The 19,669-nt window shown below is 58.4% G+C and overlaps 1 protein-coding gene across 1 annotated transcript; it reads left to right on the plus strand.

Moving 5' to 3' along the window:
- Positions 1-788: 788 nt before the first annotated feature.
- EFNA2 (ephrin A2) lies at positions 789-10,848 on the plus strand. Its single transcript, XM_084795617.1, has 4 exons — positions 789-1,171; positions 7,620-7,939; positions 9,289-9,354; positions 9,502-10,848. The coding sequence occupies exons 1-4, from the start codon at positions 1,044-1,046 to the stop codon at positions 9,621-9,623; spliced, it is 636 nt and encodes a 211-aa protein (XP_084651743.1). The 5' UTR covers positions 789-1,043; the 3' UTR covers positions 9,624-10,848.
- Positions 10,849-19,669: the final 8,821 nt, after the last annotated feature.

Consider the following 19,669-nt stretch of genomic DNA (forward strand, 5'->3'; position numbering starts at 1 on the left):
AAATGTTCTGGAGTCCCCACCCTCCCAGCACTAGACCCAGCAAATGAAAAACAGACAAAAAAGAAAAACCCCCTCCAGTGCACACAGCTCCAAGTCGTCGTCCCGTGTCCCGTCCTGTCCCCGCCCCCCCCCCCCCCCCCCCCCCGCCCAGCATCCCTTCACCTGTGGGGGATGTGGTGAAGGTCCCCAGGGTTCTGGAAGTGACTCACAGGGGCCTCAGGGATCAAAAGGATGGGAAGCTAGGCAAAGGTGACATGGAACTTTAGTGGGCTTTTTTTGTTTCCTGATATAGAGTCTCATGTAGCCCAGGATGGCCTCCAACTCCCTTTGTAGCTGAGGATGACCTTGAGTGTCTGATCCTCCTGCCTCGGCCTCCTGAGTGTTGGGAGGACAGGTGTGTACCACTACAGCTGGCCTATGACTTCTGACTTCTTTGGTTTTGGGGACAAAGTCTCCCTCTGTAGTAGCCTAGGCTGGCCTGGAACTTGCGTCAATCCTCCTGCCTCAGCCTCCTGAGTGCTGAGGTACCAGGCCGGGTACAGACCAGCCCTTAGCTGTAATCCACACAGGGCGGGGCCGCAGAGGGTCCAGCAGTAACGCTCTGGGGGCTTCACGTCCCCGATGCGGGTGGCTGGGGCGGGACCCTGGGGATCCGTGGTAGAGTCTGCGCGAGGCTGGCCGGGGCGGGGCCCAGCTGAGGCTTGGAGGGTCCGGGGCGCGGCGGGAGGGGGCGCCCGCGACCCTCCAAGACGCTCCAGCGGGGACAAAGGCGAGGGAGCCCCCGCGCCCGGGGAACCCGGGAGAGCTCCTTGCGCAGTGCACGGCCCCGGCCTCTGTCCCGCGCCACGGCTACCGCCGCCGCCGCCGCCGCCTGGTTTCTCGGCGCCCGCGGTCTCCGGCGGGGGCCGCGCGCAGAGGCGGGGCGGCGGGATCTCCAAGCGCGCGGCGCTCCGCCCGCTCGGCGGCGGAGGCGGAGGCGGAGACGGCGGGGCCAGGCGGCGGCTGGAGAGACAGCGAGCGAGCGCGGCGGCAGCACCGGGGCCATGGCGCCCGCGCAGCGCCCGCTGCTGCCGCTGCTGCTGCTGCTGCTGCCGCTGCGTGCGCGCAACGAGGACCCGGCCCGCGCCAACGCTGACCGTTACGCAGTCTACTGGAACCGCAGCAACCCCAGGTGAGCTCGGCGGGGGAGGACCCCCGGGGTCCCCAAGAGGCCCCAGCCCTGGGGATTGCAGCGCACGGACCTACCCATGAAGTTCAGGGGTGCCTAGTATTCCCTCCAGGGCTCCTGGACTTTGGGGGAAGCCCTGCGCACCCTCAGACGCTGGAGTTCCTTCGCTGGACTTGCACGGGGACACCCTTGAACCCCTGGCCTCTTGGAAGAGGAAGCACCCTGGAGGGCTGAGGATTTGGCAAAGATCCCTGGGGACCTCCCTTACAACCCGGAGAGTCCCCGGACATGGCTCTTTTGGGGGAAGGTTCGAAGCATCCTGTCTGTGGGTCGCCAGATGAACTTGGGGGAAGTTGCAACGTCCCTTCCGTACCCCAGCGTTCACTCCAAGGGGTGCTCCAATCCCCCAGACACTTTAGAGGGACAGAGGGGATCCCAGGCGCCGGAATAAGTGGAGGTCAGCTTGAGGGGGTGCAACCCAAGCAAATCGTTTTCCACCTTCCTTTTAGCTACTGGGGAAACTGAGGTGCAGGAAGGGAGCGAGGAGGGGCTGCCTCAAGGTCATGGCCAGAGAACTGGAGCTGGGGCTGGAGACCCTGGCGGGGGGCGAGGGCCCAGCCTGCCACACCCAGCAGAGGTACCCTGCCTGTCCCGCGGCACCCTGTGAGTCGGACCCTGCTAGGCTCTGGGTACAGTCGAGGGACACAGCAGAAGCCACTGTTCCAGGCTGAGTGAGAAAAGTTTGAATGCCACTGACCACCTTCCGAGCGGCATGGAACCTTCTGGGTCACTGAAGGGTCTCAGGGGTGGGTGCACGCCGGAGGGTTTCCTGGGAGACTACTTAGGGGTTTCCGAGACTTAGGAGCTGTCTAGGCGGAGAGTCCCCATGTGTCCCAGGCTGGCCAGTGGGGAACCAAGCCGGCAGCACCGGCCAAGCTGCCTTCCTCATCCACCAGAGAAAGTTGCATAAACGCTGGTCTTTGAGGCAAGCTGTGAGACACCGGCCACCAGTGTCTCCGTGGGGTGGGGATGGGGGGGAGCTGTCTGAATGTCCCATGCCATCCAGGCAGAGCTGTGGGGTCAGGTCCCCTTGGGCCGAGGGACCCCAGGGCCTTTCAGCGACCTGGTAGGGGACCCCAGTTCAGTGGGTCTCCCCACACCCCCACCCCCACCCCCGCGCCCACCCGCCCGCCAGCCCGCCGCTCTGCTGGTCACATGTGGGTTTCATTAAGACCCAGTGGCCGAGAAGGGAACCTGGTGAGCTGCGCTTCCACGGCCTAAGTTTTCTGGTTTTTAGCTTGCGGAGTCTCTGTCCCCAGCGTGGCCTGTCCTTTGTCTGGAAGAACACAGGATGGAGAGAAAGTGGGGAAGAAGGGAAGGGGTCATGGCCGCCCGGAGTGTCCTCGCTTGCAGTGGGGACCCAGAACTTCAGGCTGGAACCCTGGGTTGGGAAGGAAGGAGGTATCCCCTGCCACCACCGGGGTCCAGCTCAGCCTGGCCACCTCCTGTTGCTGTGTTGGGACAGGCTGCCTGGGAGGCCGGCTGGCCAGGCGGGTAGCAGAACCATTCCCTATAGGTGTGTGTGTGGGTGTGTGGGTGTGTGGGTGTGTGGGTGTGTGTCTCCTGGGGTCCCTGTCGTTTCCTTGGGTCCCTTTCTGTGGGTGACCCTGCTAGGTACCCCACAATGGGACCTGAGGACAAATGACCACCATGCCCCAGAAGGCCGTCTCCGGGTGGGATTGAGCCTTGTCATTGACAAGAGGTCTCGGCTGCTGTCGTGGGGGAGGGTGCCTTAAGATTTAGTGGGTGCTCATGGGTAGGTGATACAGGGAGGACTTCAGGCTGGTATCCAACAGGACCTAGTATGGGGGTGCAGTGTGGGGTGCTGGGCAGGATCGGCCATCCCAGCCTGGTGTGAAGAAGGGGATGAAATGAAACAGGGGCGATGAGGGGGGAATGCTGGGGCCCACTGAGTGTGGGTCACACACGAGTCGGGGAAGGGTGGACTTGTTCCACACTCACCCATGTCCATGTCAGAGGGGACCCATACACACCTGGCCAGCCACACCTGCTTATGTGAAGGTTTCCCATGGCAGTGGCTCAGCAGAGAAGGGCAGACATCCGCAACGGGCCTTATGGATGGAGCCCTGCAGCCACCTGCCCAGGCACCCCTGAAAGCCTCTATCCAGGTCTGTCTGACCAGCCCACCCTGCCAGGCACCCTGCCCTGTGCTCTAGGGGGGGGGGTCTCTAGACGTATTCCCAGTTCTCTCCTGCTCACCAGGGCCGACCAGGACACCCCCAACCCCGGCATTGACTGCCCAGGCATTCTGTGGTCTAGCTGCGGCTTGTGTGGGTTTGGGCCACAGCTCATGCGCTGTGTTCATGGAGTCTGCAGCGGCCTGCGGCTACATGGTGTCATCCACAACTCTGGGGGACCCAGGCTGTGAGTCTGCATGGAGCTGGCTGCCGCAGAGTGTATGTGACACAGTGGCCCAAGCTGGTGTGTGTGTGTGTGTGTGTGTGTGTGTGTGTGTGTGTGTACGAGTGCTCGTGTGCAAGAGAGCATGTGCACAGATTAGAGAAGGTAGCAGGGTGCACACGCAGATCTGCATGTGACACGCATGTGTGAGTCTATGTCAGGGCGTGAGTCGCATGGTGTGTGTTCATGGCTGTGTGCTGTGTGTGCCAAGGGCTGGATTGGAGACATCTCTGCAGCCCTGGGGCCCACAGTGTGGCCCGGCAGCCACAGGGCCATCTACAGAAGTGGCCTCACCAGTGTCCACTCTCCCCCACAGACAGGTCATGAGCATCCAAAGCAGACATCACATGAGATGCCCGTTGTCTCTGGGTGTCGCTCACCTGGGAGCCATTGCTGAGCCTGGCCAGGCTCTGGGAGTAGGGCATCGTGGTGGTCCCCTGGCAGGTGACCCCCATGGGGGCAGTAATTTCGTCACCCATCAAAACACCCGGCTCCTTCTCTGCCTCTGCCGGTCTCATGCCGGTGCCTGGCCACGTGCTTGTCTTTGTGTTTGGCAAGAGACTGTCTTCAAGATTAGGGGTGCTCGGAGTGCCAGGCAAGGGCCGGAGGATTTGGGTTCTGAGGACTTGGTGGTTGGCAGACCTCAGGGGAGTGGGGAGACTGCTGAGAGCCTGTGTGGACCAGATGAATGAGAGACGATCAACGTGTTCAGAGGGAAACTGAGGCCGCTCCCAGGGACAAGATGATATATGCCTTTGGTAGTGGGCGAGGCAGAAGGGGCCATCTGCCTACTGGGCAGGATGCTGAGGCAGGAGGATTGCTGTAAGTTCCAGGTCAGCCTGAGCTACATGAGACCCTGCTTCAAGAGAAAGACAGACAGACAGATGGATAATAGGTGGATCGTAAGGCCCAGGGCTGGACTCAGTGAGAAGAGCACTCACAGTCTGCAGGAAGCCCTGGGCTCGCTACCCCTAGTCCTGGCACCACATAAAACAGGCAAGGTGAGGAAGACCTGTCATACAGATGCTGGGGAAGAGGAGGCTGGAGGTTCAGGAGTTCAGGGTCATCCTCAGCCATGATGTTAGAGGCTAGCCTGGGCTACGTGAGACCCAAGCCCACCCCTTACTCTTATTTCTTGTCCTCATTTGGACATGACCTGAAGTCTCTCTTACAGGCCACACGTGAGCTGTCACTGGCCTCCAGCACCCAGCACCCTGTCCTTGAGGGTCTGCAGGGTACCTCATGGGTCCTTCTGTCATGTCCCCTATGCGCAAGATACAAGGTCTGGCATCGCCCAATATGGCTAATAAAATCAATCTTTGTTGCTGGGCGTGGTGGCGCACGCCTGCAATCCCAGCACTCGGGAGGCAGAGGCAGGTATATCTCTGTGAGTTCGAGGCCAGCCTGGTCTACAAAGTGAGTCCAGGACAGCCAGGGCCACACAGAGAAACCCTGTCTCGAAAAACCAAAACTAAAACCAACCAACCAAACAAAAGGATCTCCCTCCCTGTGTGGAACACTGGCCGAGCATGCTCCCCCTGGGCCTCGGGACCCTGTGCGACTCTTGTCAGCCCTCCTGGGTCCCAGAGAGAGAAAACGGCAAGATGGTGGGGTAGGATTGCATCAGGAGTGGAGCCCAGAGACCACGGCAAGAATTCTGAAGGCAGTCACTAACCCCTTAAGTGAGAATTTATCTCCATCTTCTGGCTTCTCTGAGGCATCAAGCAAAGGGAGGGCCCAGGCTTTGTCTGGCTTCCACGGAGGTTGTTTTATGGGTGGTTCCCCCGCCTTCTCCAACATCCTTACTGGCAAAGGTGGGGTACTGGCTCCTGGATCACGCACCAACTTAGAAGCAGGAATACCGACACAGCAAGGCTGCTGCGATTTCAGAGCCAAAGAGAAAGAAAAACAAAGTGGCCTACCTAACCCGCCACTGTCGGGTGGAGTCGGGGCGCCTCGGGCTCCTCGCCTCACTTGGAACTATTCCCTGGTAATCCCAAAGGCTCCAACCCTTGGCTTTTTATGAAATTCTCTTGTTCAAACAGCAAGCATGGATTGAGCACCACTGTATACAGGGTCTGGCTTGGCCACAGTTACAGGAAACAACTGTGGATAATGGTGCAATCTGTGTGTGCGTGTGTGTGCATGTGCGCGCACATGTGTGCACAAGTGCCTGTGCGTGTATGTGTATGTGCATGTGTGATATGTGTGTGCACGTGTGCATGTGTGTGTGCGTGTGTGTGCGCATGTGATATGTGTGCGCACGTGTGCATGTGTGTGTGCGTGTGTGTGTGTGTGTGTGTGTGTGCATGTGTGATATGTGCGCGCGCGTGCGTGTGCATGTGTGCGTGCGTGGAGCGTGGCATCCTGAGGTGAAGGCAGCACTGTGGAATTGGCTGGGTAGGAGACACATGGTCCCGAGAAGTCCCGGCCTGGAGATCGTGGGCTCTGGTGAGGCGCCAAGAAAAGATGAACAGCATTGTGCCTCCGGGTTCGGGGGTCTGATGTATATTCAGAAAAGCTGGCTGTGGATTTGGGGATACTGTGAGCCTGGAAGATCTTTGCCATGGTCTATGGAACCCCAGTATCTGTAATTCTGTCTGTCTGGCAGGGGGACAGGTAAGAGGGTAAGAGGGCTTGCTGTGCAAGCATGAAGACCCAAGTTCAAATCCCCAGTGCCCAGTAAGAAGCTGGGTGTGGCTCCGTGTACCTGCATGTGCAGACAGGCAGGCACTCATGCACACACAGCGTAGGACTGAGTCTGGGGAGACAGCTCAGTGGGTAAAGTGAGTACCTGACAAGCATAAGGACCCGAGTTCGATCCCAGTGCCCACACAAGGCATGTGCTGCAGTGTGAACCAGCTGCTCACCGTCAGCCTCCCCGAGCTGAGGTGGGGGGAACAGGTCAGCCTCACATGCCTGCAGTGGTGGCCACGCAGCACACTCGAGGACAGGATGTGGCTGAACTGGCAGGCCAGGGACACATCCTCTTGGAACTGGTCAAGGTGCACTGTGCTGTCCCTTACCCGTAGTCACGGCTGGGGACACACCCACCCCTCCCCCCAGGCCTGAGGGGATCTGACTAGCCCATGGCTGAGCCACAGTCCAGCCAGCACCCTGCTTGCCTGCACTCACACCTTATGGGCTGTGTACCAGGAAGCTCCCGAGCCCTTTGCAGGGCGCCAGGCCTCAGTTTCCCCGGCTGTCCGGGGAGGTAAAGAAGCCTCAGGCAGCCCCCTCCCACTCCCAGCTACCAGGCTTTTATATGCTAATAAAGGTTCTCACAGGCCCCCCCTCTGCCGCCCTCGGCCTGCGTTTACATGACAGGGACCCGGGGGACACTCTGAGAGATCTGAGGGTTCCTGCTGCCGTAGCCTGAGGCGGAGATGGTGAGGGAACTGCAGTCCAACCCCGCAGGCCGACCTCCGTCCTCTAAGAGGAGGCTGGGTCAGGCCTGTCCCCCAAGAGGATAGCAGGCTGGGGGACAGCAGGCTGAGGCTGAAGGGAGGACTGAGGTGCGGGGGTGGGGGTGAGGGGGGTGCTGCAGTGGCCGTAACCCAGGGACACTCCCCCTCCCCTCCGAGCGAGATCCTGCCCTGCTCTTGTGTCATCCCCAAAGGCAGGAGGATGAGGAGTTCAAGGTCAACCTCGGCTACTTATGGAGTTCAAAGCCAGCCTGGGTTTCAAGAGATTCTGTCAAACACACACACACACACACACACACACACACACACACACACACACACACAGCACAGAGAAGGCAAGAAACTCCAGAGTCACACAGCAAGGAAAGTTGCCTTGAACCCTAACTGCCTCCAAGATGCTTGGACCCCCGTGGGAGGCCAAGGGTTAGGGTGCGGTGTCCTCTGAGCTCTGCCTCCTTGCAGGGAAACTGAGGCACGGCGCCCGGCAGGGATGGTGTGGTAGGGAGCCACATCAGGCCTGCCTCACACTGACCGCTCCCCTGCAGGTTTCAGCTGGGCGCTGTGGGTGACGACGGCGGCGGCGGCTACACGGTGGAGGTGAGCATCAACGATTACCTGGACATCTACTGCCCGCACTACGGGGCGCCGCTGCCCCCCGCCGAGCGCATGGAGCGGTACATCCTGTACATGGTGAACGGCGAGGGCCACGCGTCCTGCGACCACCGGCAGCGAGGCTTCAAGCGCTGGGAATGCAACCGGCCCGCAGCGCCTGGGGGGCCCCTCAAGTTCTCAGAGAAATTTCAACTCTTCACCCCCTTTTCCTTGGGCTTTGAGTTCCGGCCCGGCCATGAGTACTACTACATCTGTGAGTAGCCAAGGCTAACCCCCTTATAAAGTGGGGGGGTGGAACTGGAGCAGAATCTCCCTGGCTCTTGTCCACCCCGTGTCCCAGGGTGAGATGGGGGGAATCCACATTTCTGAGTGTCTCTCAGGAAAGCCCAGTGGGGAACGGGGTCTCGGAAGCCCCCTGGGTTGTTAGCAGATCTTGTACCGCCACCCAGCTTTCAAATTAAACCTCCCAAAGTCCGGTTCCTTCCTCCTCTTCCTCCTCTTAATTCAAGGAAGAATCTGGTGGGGAAAGGCAGACGGTGTTTAAAATGAAATCCTGGAATATGAGGGGGGAAAATGAAAAAAAAATTTTTTTTGGCAGGATAGGAATCCCTGAAAGATTGTAACAATTCCTTCCTGCTCCGTGATGATTGTTGTTTTTATTATCCGCTTTTTAATCTTCCAGTCCCAGCATGGGGTAGGGGCAGGTGAGGGTGGCCAACAGGCCGTGAGGTGGTGTCCCCGCACCAGGGGTGTGTCCCCTGGGCTACAGGTCTCCAGTCCCAGCTGCCAAGGAGCCACCATCCTGCGGCCTCGACCTTGAACTCCCAACACTCACCTGGCAGTTGGAATCAGAGGCTGTTGTTTTCTGGGTCTCTCACTGAACCTGGAGTGAACCCCAGTCATCCCCCTGCCTCTGCCTCCTCAGCTCTGTGATCATGATTGCATGGGCTGCCAGCTTCTCAGGTGCCTGCTGGGATCTGAACTTCCGGCCCCAGAGCTGATGGCCGCTTCTGCTGAGCCACCTCCTCAGCTCTTTGTTTTATTTTTATTTTGCTTAAAATTTCACCCTAGGGTGACTGTGGTGGCTTATTCCTTTAATCCCAGTACTTGGGAGGCAGAGGCAGGGGATCTCTCTGAGTTTCTTTCTTTCTTTCTTTCTTTTTCTTTTGAGACAGAGTCTCTCTGTATAGCCCTGGCTGTCCTAGACTCACTCTGTAGACCAGGCTGGCCTCGAACTCACAAACATCCGCCTGCCTCTGCCTCCCGAGTGCTGGGATGAAAGGCGTGCGCCGCCACATAGAGTTCTAGGACAGCCAGGGATGCATAAAGAGATCCTGTCTCAAATCAATAACTAAGTAAGCAAATACATAAATCTCACCCCCGTCCTGCCCTGGCTTGAAGCTGCTTGGGCCGAGAGACCTAACTCAGCCCTTGGAATCAGGCTTGGATGGAGGACGCATCAAAGCGATTCCTGGAGAAACATAGGGCATTGTGTCTGGGGGTTTTGACGTATGCCTAGGAGTTTTATGGGTCTGGGGGTGAGGTCAGCAGTGTGAAGAAGGGAGCATACAGCCCCCCCAGGATGTTGCCTTTTTTTCCCAGCTGCCACACCCCCCAACCTCGTGGACCGGCCCTGCCTGCGGCTGAAAGTTTTCGTGCGTCCAACCAGTAAGTGTCTTTTAGGGGCTTGGTAAGGACCCTTGTCCCCTCACTCAGCCTCTCACCCCATGAGCACTCCACAGATCCGGGGCTTGGGGAATCCCGTCATGCCCCAAGCCTGCTGGCTGACAGCCCTGTCGCCCTGTGTCCCCACAGATGAGACCCTGTATGAGTCCCCTGAGCCCATCTTTACCAGTAACAGCTCCTGCAGCGGCCTGGCAGGCTGCCGCCTCTTCCTCACCACCGTCCCTGTGCTGTGGACCCTCCTGGGCTCCTAGTGTCAGTCAGGCCGGATGACACCAGCCCCACCGGGACCTCTTGACCGTGGCCCTCTGACCCACCATGGCCACCTCCGAGACAAAATCCTTGCTGCTTCTCTTTCATGGTGCTGTCCTGCCGGAGGAGGCTGTCCTCCAACCCGTCCCCGGGAGGTGACGCGGGGGTCCCCGAGGCTGAGCCACTTGCTCCAGGGCTGCCAGGGAAGCCCACCACGGGCCACCCAGTGTTGTCTCCTTTCAGTCAGAAAGACTTATGGTTTTTCTTTTAATTTAATTTATTCCCTGCTACTGCTGGTGACGCTGGGACGGGAACAAGCCAGAGGGGCGAGGTGGAGCCATCTCTGGCCTCCTGTGAGGCGTAGACAGGGGGATCACCAGCCATTTCCTTCTTCTGTGTCCCCGTTGTTTGGGTCCCAGATAGAGCCCACCCTGGACTTGCCTCGGGTTCCTCCGGCCAGGCAAGCCTGAGCCAGAAACGGTGCACGGTGCCAGCCCCTCGCTGGGGCTCAGGGGGCCTCACCCCCCCTTCTAGCCACTGTCGGGCGCCACCCCCCCCATCATCTCAGAAAACCCTTCAGCCCTTGTGATCCACCTGGCACCACCCCCTCCTCTCCCCCCCTCCAACCAGGCACAACCGTCTCCAGGCCTGGAAAGACGTTTTTATTTCTGTATATAGAAACCAGCAAGTGTATACTGTGAGTTATTTTAATGTATTCTTAAGGACAGAATGGAAATTCTTTTTAAAACATTTTTTTTCCAGACCCTTCAATTCAAGGGGACTTTTATTTTGGTGGGGGGAGTTGGGGGTGGACTTTTTAGGATAGAAGCAACACTTTGCAATAAACTCAATTTTTTTTTGTCCGTTGGAGCCCTCCCCCTTGATCATGTGACCTAGTAATGTTTGTAAGAAAAAGAAAAAAGGAAAAAAAAAGGGGGGGGGGACGGGACGGGACTGAAAAGGAAGGGGAGCTACCTACCAAAAATACAGAAAGAGCAAAGGACCGAGTGAAGCTGGCCACACACGTTTATACGGATTTCGGATTTCTACCCACCTTTCCTCACTCTGTGTTTTATAATATTCTAAATAAATATATATTGTGGATGGCCGCCACGGAGACGGGTGGCTGGGGCCTTTTATAGGGGTGGGGGACGGGTGGCCCGGGCCCCCTCATCTCTATCAGCTTTGAAGTCTGTATTTTTTTATAATAAAATGGACAAACTGTAAGGTGTGGGTCTCTCTGTGTGTTAGATTTTGGACAGAGTTGGGAGGTTGTGAGGAGTCCCTTGGTTGGGGGTCAGGCCCGGCTGCTCCCTGGCTGCTCTCAGGGTACCGGGGGAGGGGATGCGGGGGGGGGGGGCTCTGCAGGTAAGGAGATGGCAAAGCCGGGTCTGTCACCGGCACCTTGGTGGCCTCTGAGGGGCGGAGGCGGCTGAGGCAGCCCAGGCCAGCAGTGGTGCTCGCCGGCAAACAAAGGACAGACACCCGAGGTCGCCCCTCTGACCTTTTGCACGCGGACCACCACACGCGAGCACACGGTGAACGAGCCTTTCTGTGACTCAGTTTCCCCCCACCCCCTAACCCCCGCCCACCGGACTCCTGGGGTTCCTCAGCAGAGACCTACTCGGGGGTGACCCGACGGCGGGTCGCTGCTCGCCTGCCTGCGTGTGTCACCCGCAGCGCTCGCGCACAATCAGCGGAGGCGGCGACGCTCCGGGCCCTGCAACGGGGGCCGCCTCCTAATGAGGCCGCGGGGCCGCACAAAGGGCCTTGTGTCCGCCGCCCCGCGCGGCCCAGGAAGGCGGACCGACCGACGGCGGGCTGGCCCGGAGGAGGCCCCGCCGCACCGGGCATGAGCCCGAGCCTCAGAGCGGCTCCCACACCACAAACCCCGCGCCGGCCACACGGGCCAGGGCCAGCCTGGGCTACAGTGTGAGACCCTGGAGATGGCGAGGAGAGACGGGGCTCGGCGGGGAAAGAGCCCAAGTCCAGGCACCGCCAAAGCCCCCTGCGGCCACGCGCGTGTAGGACCGACCCCGCGCGGGGAGCCCGGGGCAGGTGCTGGTGTCTGAGGCCGGGGACTCACGGACTTTGGCCTACCTAGCCCTTCAAGCCGCCCCCCCGCCCAGGGGCCGTCCCCACCATGCACCCCTGCATCCCCCGCACCCCTGCACCCCACCCAGCGGAGCCGCGGCGGCATCGGTATGCTGGTCCTGCGTCTTTGTCTTTTGCACCTGAAGCTTCCACAGAGAAGCAATCTCTCTCCCGCAGCCCTTTACTGCCGCCTCGGTAGCCGCGTGGACAGGGGGTGGCGGCGGGGGACCGCAAGACTCCAGGTCCCCCCGGGACCCTGGTGATGGCTCTGGTCCCTCAGCTATCCCACGTCTCAGCATCAGAAGGCGATGTCCACCCCTCTCCTAGACCCCCGGGCCTCAAGCAGAAGCCACGCCCTCCTTTCTTTCTTTCTTTCTTTCTTTCTTTCTTTCTTTCTTTCTTTCTTTCGTTTCTTCCCTCTTCTTTGTGTGTCTGTGTGAGACAAGGTCTCAGGTACCCCAGGCTGTCCTTGTTATGTAGCCCAGGGTGACCTTGAACTCCAGATCCTGCTTTCATCACCAGAGTGCTAGGGGAGCAGCTGCGTGCCACGCCCCGCGTGGATTCTTTTCTTTTATATAACAATTCTCCTTTGTCTGGGCCTTTCATCCTTAGACCCTCTGCCCTGAAGGTTAGCGTCCAGGGCTGTCTTAATTCCTCCTTGTCTCTGCCGCCAGGAATGCTCTTGGTCCACAGTGGGCACTCAATCAGTGTCCATTGACTGGATGAATGAATAAACGCTGTACATATTTATGTAGATGAAGCTGCATGATCAAAAAGAAAGAAAAAGGAAAGTCAAATACAAGTTGCACTAGGAAGGCTGAGGCAGGGGGATTGTGAGCTTGAGGCCAGCCTTGCCTATATAGCAAGAGCCCATTTAAAAAAAAAATTATCTGGGCCATGGTGGCACACGCCTTTAACCCGAGCCCTTGGGAGGCAGAGGCAGGCGGATCGCTGTGAGTTCGAGGCCAGCCTGGTCTACAAACTGAGTTCAGGACAGCCAAGGCTACACAGAGAGACCCTGTCTTGAAAAACAAAACAATCTAGCCAAGGGACAGCACATCCTCCACAGCTGTGTGGAGAGCCGGGACTGACTGAAGTGAACTCTGGTGCCCCATATTTGACCACATCCCCCTTGGTGGGGAGCCCTGGTGGCACTCAGAGGAAGGGGAAGCAGGCTACCCGGATGAGACTTGATAGGCTGTGACCATATGGTGGGGGAGGAGGTCCCCTTCTGTCACAGGCCTAGGGGAGGGGAATAGGGTAAAAGAGAGAGGGAGTGGGGAACAGGAAGATACAAGTGAGGGGATAACAATTGAGATGTAATTGAACAAATTAATTAAATAAAAAAAGAATAAGAAAACAAAACAACAGCCAAAAACCCTTTACACTAAAAAAAATAAAAAATAAAAATAAAAAAGTTAAATGAATAAATAAAACATTTTATCAAGGTCAGAGGCCTCTCTGTGTGCACCCAATGAGTGCCTGCTATGTACAGACATGGGGGTGGGGGGGCTCCTCCATCTTGGTGTCTGATGGCCTTCCAGGTTCCTGGAATGGAGCTACAGGGGCCACCCAGAAGCAACCTGGAGCCACCAGGAAACCATGAAACAGGACAGATGGGCACAACCATCCCGCGTGGTTGTAGGGACACCCACAGACCTGGGGCCTCAACCCTGCGATCCTCGATCGATCCTCGGTGTCCCCTCGAGGGGGTGCGGGTCTCAGGTTGGGCTGGATCAAAATCATTAAGGGTGGGGGCGTGGCCTAGTGGGCGGGGCCGGGGTGAGAAGGGAGTGACCAGTGAAGGAAGGAACATAAAACAGGTGCGGGTTAGGATGGGCGTGGTCTAGGAAGGGTGGGGTCAGTCACCTCCTGAGCCTTCTGCAAGGTGCAGGAGGGGTGCTGCACCCCCAACCCTGGGTGGATACAGTTTCTGGGGCTCCCCCTCCCAGCCACAGAAGACTTAGGCAGCTGTTTCTGTTCTTTTTGAGGCCAGGACGGCCGGTGGTGGGGTATTGGGAGGACTCAGGTTGGAAACCAAGCTGCTCCAGGGTCCTGCAGGTCTGGGACCCCTCTGGCTGCATAAGGTCGGAGTCTCTGTCCCAGGCTCCCCCACCTCCACCCCAACTCTTTCTGGCACACAGACCAGGTCTGAGAGAGAGAGAGGGAACACACCTGGGTCCCCTAGGGAGTATACTAAGCCCACAGATGACAAATGGGGGCTCAGAAGCCCAGGAGGGGATGTCCAGTCGGCCTTGTATGCAGTGACCAACTGGAGGATGGTGGGGCAGGGGAGATGACGCCCCCCCCGGCCTGGTCAGAGGGAGCAACTGAGGCTTCCCTTGGGCCCCACATAGGATAAGACTAGGGTCATGGGGCTGTATAGAGAGGACTCTGGGGTGGATGAGGCTGGGGTACCCCCATGGGTGGTCCCCACTGTCTTTTCTCCATCTTTGCATTGAGGGAGCTAAGCCTCTACTCCAGTCCTGCTCCCACAGTGGGCTTGACTCCTGGGGATAAGAGAATCTCCCAGCATTCTTTTAGTCCCAGCACTTGGGAGGCAGAGACAGGCCGATTGCTGTGAGTTTGAGGCCAGCCTGGCTTACAAAGCGAGTTCCAAGACAGCCAAGGCTACACAGAGAGCCTTGTCTTGAAAAACCAAACCAAGCTGGAGAGATGGCTCAGCGGTAAAGAGCACTGATTGCTCTTCCAGAGGTCCTGAGTTCAATTCCCAGCAACCACATGGTGGCTCATAACCATCTATAATGTGATCTGATGGTCTTTTCAGCACTGTATACATAATATAATAAATAAATATTTTAAAAAACCAACCAAACCAAAACAGAATAAAACCCAAAACGATGTATACTTCCTCATGCTCCGTGGACTCAGCCTCTTCTCCCGGGGAAAGAGATGGCTGCTTGTCCTGCCAGGCCTCAGTTTCCCCATCTATACCACAGGATAGGCCTACTCTACAGTTGTCTGAGGAGGAAGACCTCATCTGCAGCGAATCCAGACACTCCGGAGCGAGAGCCTCCTGGTGCTCCTAGCAGGGTTGCAGGCTGTGTTTCTCTCTGTGTTGGTCCCACCCCTGGCTCTGTCACCTTGCCCCCAGCCCTGTGTTAGTGATAGTCCCCACACAGTGGGGCCACATTGGTGGCATTTGTCATGCAGGAACAGGACTGTGGCCCAGCAGATGTGTGTGGCTACAAGGGGAAAGTGAGGGACACAGATGTTTGGTGGCACCCAGGCAGGGAAGGTACCTTGAGGGACTACTTAAGCTCGGCTTCCCACACCTTCCTTACCACCCAGTCCCTGCCAGTTGAACACCTCTGTTTTGTTTGTCAGCACGGTGGCTGAGGACATGGCCGGAAGAGGATTCTTTTGGGGGCTGAGTGGCATAGCCAGGCCTCGGCCTGGGAGTCCTGTGCCTCACAGCTGCCCTCCAGGAATACATGCTGGGTGTCTAAAGGAGACTTATGGGTGGACTCCAACTCAAGTGCTCGCCCTCGGTGGGGCATGGCTGGAGGGGCTGGCCATATTTCCCAGTCTTCCGTTCTGTTGGAGGACCAAGGACAGGGCTGCTAGCCGGCAAGGCCTCTCTCTCTCTCTCTCTCTCTCTCTCTCTCTCTCTCTCGGAAGAGGCAGGCAGCGGGAGACTCCACGGGAGCCACTGGTGCTGGCTGGCAAATCTTTAAATTAAAATACATATATACACCGGATAAATAACCCAGGCCCGTATCCTGGTGACAGGCAGAATTAAGTTGCCTGGTTGGGGACCCGGCAGTGAAGACCAGGACAGCAGGCGAGGACAGGGAGCTGTAACCCACTCTCACAGCCGCCCCCCCAACACTGCCACCCTCCCCACACACGTCCCCACAGGGGGACAGATGCCAAGGGACTGGAGGGAGAGCGGGATTCCTGAGTTCAGGATCCTGGGCCCCAAGTTCTCTCCAAGGAAGGGGGCATTAGGCAGGTCAGCAGCCCTCAGGAGATGTTGCTTGCACAGACCCGAGGAGGCCCCCAAGGGGCCCACACACAACTGCGGGGTCCTCCCAGCTCCAGAGCCCACGGAGAGGGGCGGAGGGCGGGAGGGGATTTTTCAATTAGGAGTCAGCTAATCGCCGGAGAGGGCCGCTCTGGGCCCAGCGGATCGTTTCTGAAAGCCGTGTACAATGCAAATGGCCCGGACAATCCCGGGATTATGCCATTGGGAGGGAACCCAAGGTGCGGGCTGGCTGGGGGATTAGCAGATCGGAGGGGAGGGGGGCATTGGGGGAGCTTTGAGCAGAGCGGTCCCCGGAGATTCATTTCTCTCATTGAATTTTATAGCTGGGGAAACTGAGGCCCAGAGTGTAGGCAGCCAGGGGCTGGTTTCTGTTGCCGGGCCCGTCCCTCGGTTTCCAGAAAGATAGTTTTGTCAAGGGGTGGATCTGGCAGCCCAGGACACGGAGCATTCAAGGAAAGCCATCCAGACCAGCAAGGAGGAGTCTACAGAGCAGCAGGGGCCCCCAGAGAACTCAGGGTCCCTGCACCCCAGTTGTGTCCATGCGGCCTATCATTGTGTGTGCCTGTTTCCTCGAGTTACCCTTGCTCTTTCCTGATAGTGACTGTGTAAAAGCTCTTCCTGCTTGCTAGGTCAGGTGCTGAGTTTGCTAACTGAAAAGGGATGGCTGTTTGTCCCAGGGTCCCCGTGGGAGGCCTGGCAGATGAGTAATGGCTGTAGGGGTGCCTTTTTCCCAAAGCCATGGGGGGGATGGGCAGAGCCTGGATAGAGGAGTTCACAGGGAGTGGCGGGAGGGAGGAGCCTTCCAAGGGTGCTTGGTGTGTGGGGGGCGTCTCTTCATTTTACTTTATTATTTTGTTGTGGCTTGGTTTGGTTGGTTTGTTTTGAGAAAGGGTCTTGTGTAGCCCAGGCTGGCCTCGAACTCACTACGTACGGAAAGGTGAGCTTGAACTCTCTCCCGCCTCTGCCTCCCAAGTCTGGCTTGCGGACTCAGAGATTCTTGCCTTGCGGTGCAGGCTGAGTTACAGCTTTCTTCATTCACTGGCTTGTTTGTTGAGACAAGGTCTCGCTCTGCAGTCCAGGCTAGCCTGAAGCTCACAGCCATGCCCCTGTCTCCGCGCCGAAATGACAGGTGTGTATTACCATGCCCCGCTTTCTCCTATCGAGGTTGCTGGAGGGCTTTTGATGTCTAAAATGGCTCTGGCATTTCTCCCAGAATCCTCCGACCTCAAAGCCTTTGGGGATGGGGGTCTGTGTCCCACACTTTCCTCTCCCCCATCCATGAAGTCACCTACCCCGTTCCCTGGGGTCCCTACCTCACTGAGCACATAGGGACATGGAAGGGGTAGCCCTCCAGGGATGCTCAGGGGCTGCTGGGGAGGCAGCTGGGGAAACTGAGGCCAGCTGATTAGGCCTGTATCTCCTTGCTGTTTGTGGGGCCTCTCTTCTGGCCCGGGGCCCAGACACCTGCAGCCCAGATGTAGAGAAAATGAACAGGGGGTGAGTGATTGCCAGCACTCAGCCAGGCCCCGTGGGAGGATGTCTCAGGTGGGCCCGTGGCACCATGGGTAACCTCAGACTCCAGGCCTAGGGAGGCCCCGTGGTGACTCAGTTTCCTTACCCTCACCACCACGACTGTAAACGCCGTTCCCAGCACATGGTGGGGGTGGAGGGAGACTTCAGGGTGTCCGGGGGTTCAGGGCTCCCCTACCTCCCCACCCCCAGCTGTCAATCAGGCCCACCGGGCCCCCTTCAAGTCGTCACGGCCCAGCAGTGGCCCAGGGAGGGATTATTCTGGCCTGTCCAGGGTGGACTCAAGTGGAACAGACGCTGACGAGCGGAACGCGCCCCCGCGGGCCGCTCTGCCCGCCTTTGTCCACTGGCTGGAACGGCCGCCACCTCCCGCCTGAGCCTGGGCGCATTGTGCGGCTGGGTCCCCGGTCTGTCCCTGGGCCTGGCCGCTGGGCAGCGCCCCCCCCCGCTCCAGCCCCCCCCTGCCTCGGTTTCCCCACCTGTAAAGTTGACGCCCCTTCGGTCCCTCTTCCTGAGTCGTCAGAGGGGGCAATGTGGGTCACGTGGGCAGAGGAGCCTTCGGGAGAGGAAACTGTGGGAATGTCCCAGGGAGCCCAGGCATCCCCGGGGCGCGCGCGCACCGAGCGTCCTCGCTCCCTCGGCTTGGCTTTTTGTTCAGGAAATTCGTGATGGCAGGGAGAACCGATCCCCTCACCGTCTGAATGGAGCCGAGGCAAATGCTGTTGACCCCTGACCCTGGCCCCCTAATCCCAGAGTCGAAACTGTCCCCCAAGAGGGGTCCCAGGAGATGATCTGGGGCTCGACCCTCGGCCCAGGCACCGAGGGGAGGCTTCCGGGTCAGGGTCTGCTGGTCTCCAGAGGAACATGGCTGCTGCCCCTTGGCCACGTGCCTGGTCACCAGGGCTCGGAGGCCACTGCGGGGAAACTGAGGTATAGAGGACAGGCAAACTTGCATGAGGCCCATATGCTGCAGTCCAGCACAGAGGCTGCTGTTTGAGAGCTGTGTGACCGCGCCCACACGGTTTGCCCTAGGATACAGAAAGGGCTTTCCACCCTGACCGCTGTCATGGCCTCAGAGCAGGAGGGAGGACCCAGCGCTTCAGAGCACTTGCTGCTCTCTCAGAGGACCCGGTTCAGTTCCAGCTGTTGCCAGGCAGCTCACAACCCTTAGAGCAGTTCAGGGGATGGGACGGCCTCCGCGGGCCTCCGCGGGCCTCCGCGGGCCTCCGCAGGCCTCCATGGTCTGGTGGCGCAAGCCTTTTAGTACCAGGCCAGCCTGGTCTACAAAGTGAGTTCAGGACAGCCAGGGCTACATAGAGAAACCCTGTCTTGAAAAACAAACAAACAAACAAACAAACAACAACAACAACCCCCCCCCAAAACACACAAAACAAAACAAAACCCCAACAACAACAAAGGGCTGGAGAGATGGCTCAGTGGTTAAGGGCACTGGCTACCCTTCCAGAGGGCCTGGGTTCAATTCTCAGCACCCACATGGCAGCTCACATCTGTCTGTGACACCCTCACACAGATACACATGTAGGCAAATCGCCAATGCACATACAATAAATACATGCTAGCCGGGCAGTGGCGGCACACGCCTTTAATCCCAGCACTCGGGAGGCAGAGGCAGGTGGATCACTGTGAGTTCGAGGCCAGCCTGGTCTACAAAGTGAGTCCAGGACAGCCAGGGCTACACAGAGAGACCCTGTCTCAAAAAACAAAACAAAACAAAAAAGCTATATTAAAAAAATAACAACAACAGAAATAATTTCTTTAAGCTGTGGAGTGAGTGAGTGTTGGGGGGGGTGTCCCCTCCCTTCTGCAGCGGACACCCTGCTCTCTGCCCTCCGGGCCCTCCCAGACCTCTGTCGGCAGCTCCCTCCACCCACCCGGCCCCTGCCTCGCATACACTAAGTGCTCCTGCACCACAGGCGGGCCGGTGTTCCATGCTCTGGTGCCCCTGTGCTCCCCGGCGAGCTCATGTCTGTTCCACCCTGCCGAGCTGTTCCCCACGATCAATTTCAATTTGGCCTGGTCTCTGCTTTGAAGCCGGACCCTTCCCTGGAGGTTAAGAGAGGGGGAGGTGGGTTTCTGCTTTTCCACACAGTGGGGCAGGAAGCTCTGCTGTTGCCGAGCCCCTGCTCCAAGCCTCAGTTTCCCTGGGTGGAGAAGGAAGGAGGTGGGGACGGACAGTCTCAGAGCCAGATTTGCTGTCACTCAATCTCTTTTTTTTGGTTTTTCGAGACAGGGTCTCTCTGTGTTAGCCTTGGCTATCCTAGACTCACTTTGTAGACCAGGCTGGCCTCGAACTCACAGCGATCCGCCCGCCTCTGCCTCCCGAGTGCTGGGATTAAAGGCGTGCGCCACCACCTCCCGGCTTCGACCTCTCATCTTGCTGGGTCCACACAACTA

The sequence above is a fragment of the Acomys minous genome, assembly GCF_964271855.1.
Source record: "Acomys minous genome assembly, chromosome: 9".
Lineage (NCBI taxonomy): Eukaryota > Metazoa > Chordata > Mammalia > Rodentia > Muridae > Acomys > Acomys minous.

Coding starts and splice junctions, on each gene's coding strand:
- EFNA2 (XM_084795617.1), top strand. CDS start 1,044: ATGGCGCCCGCGCAGCGCCCGCTGCTGCCGCTGCTGCTGCTGCTGCTG. Junction 1,172..7,619: donor TGGAACCGCAGCAACCCCAG/GTGAGCTCGGCG, acceptor GCTCCCCTGCAG/GTTTCAGCTGGGCGCTGTGG. Junction 9,355..9,501: donor AGTTTTCGTGCGTCCAACCA/GTAAGTGTCTTT, acceptor GTGTCCCCACAG/ATGAGACCCTGTATGAGTCC.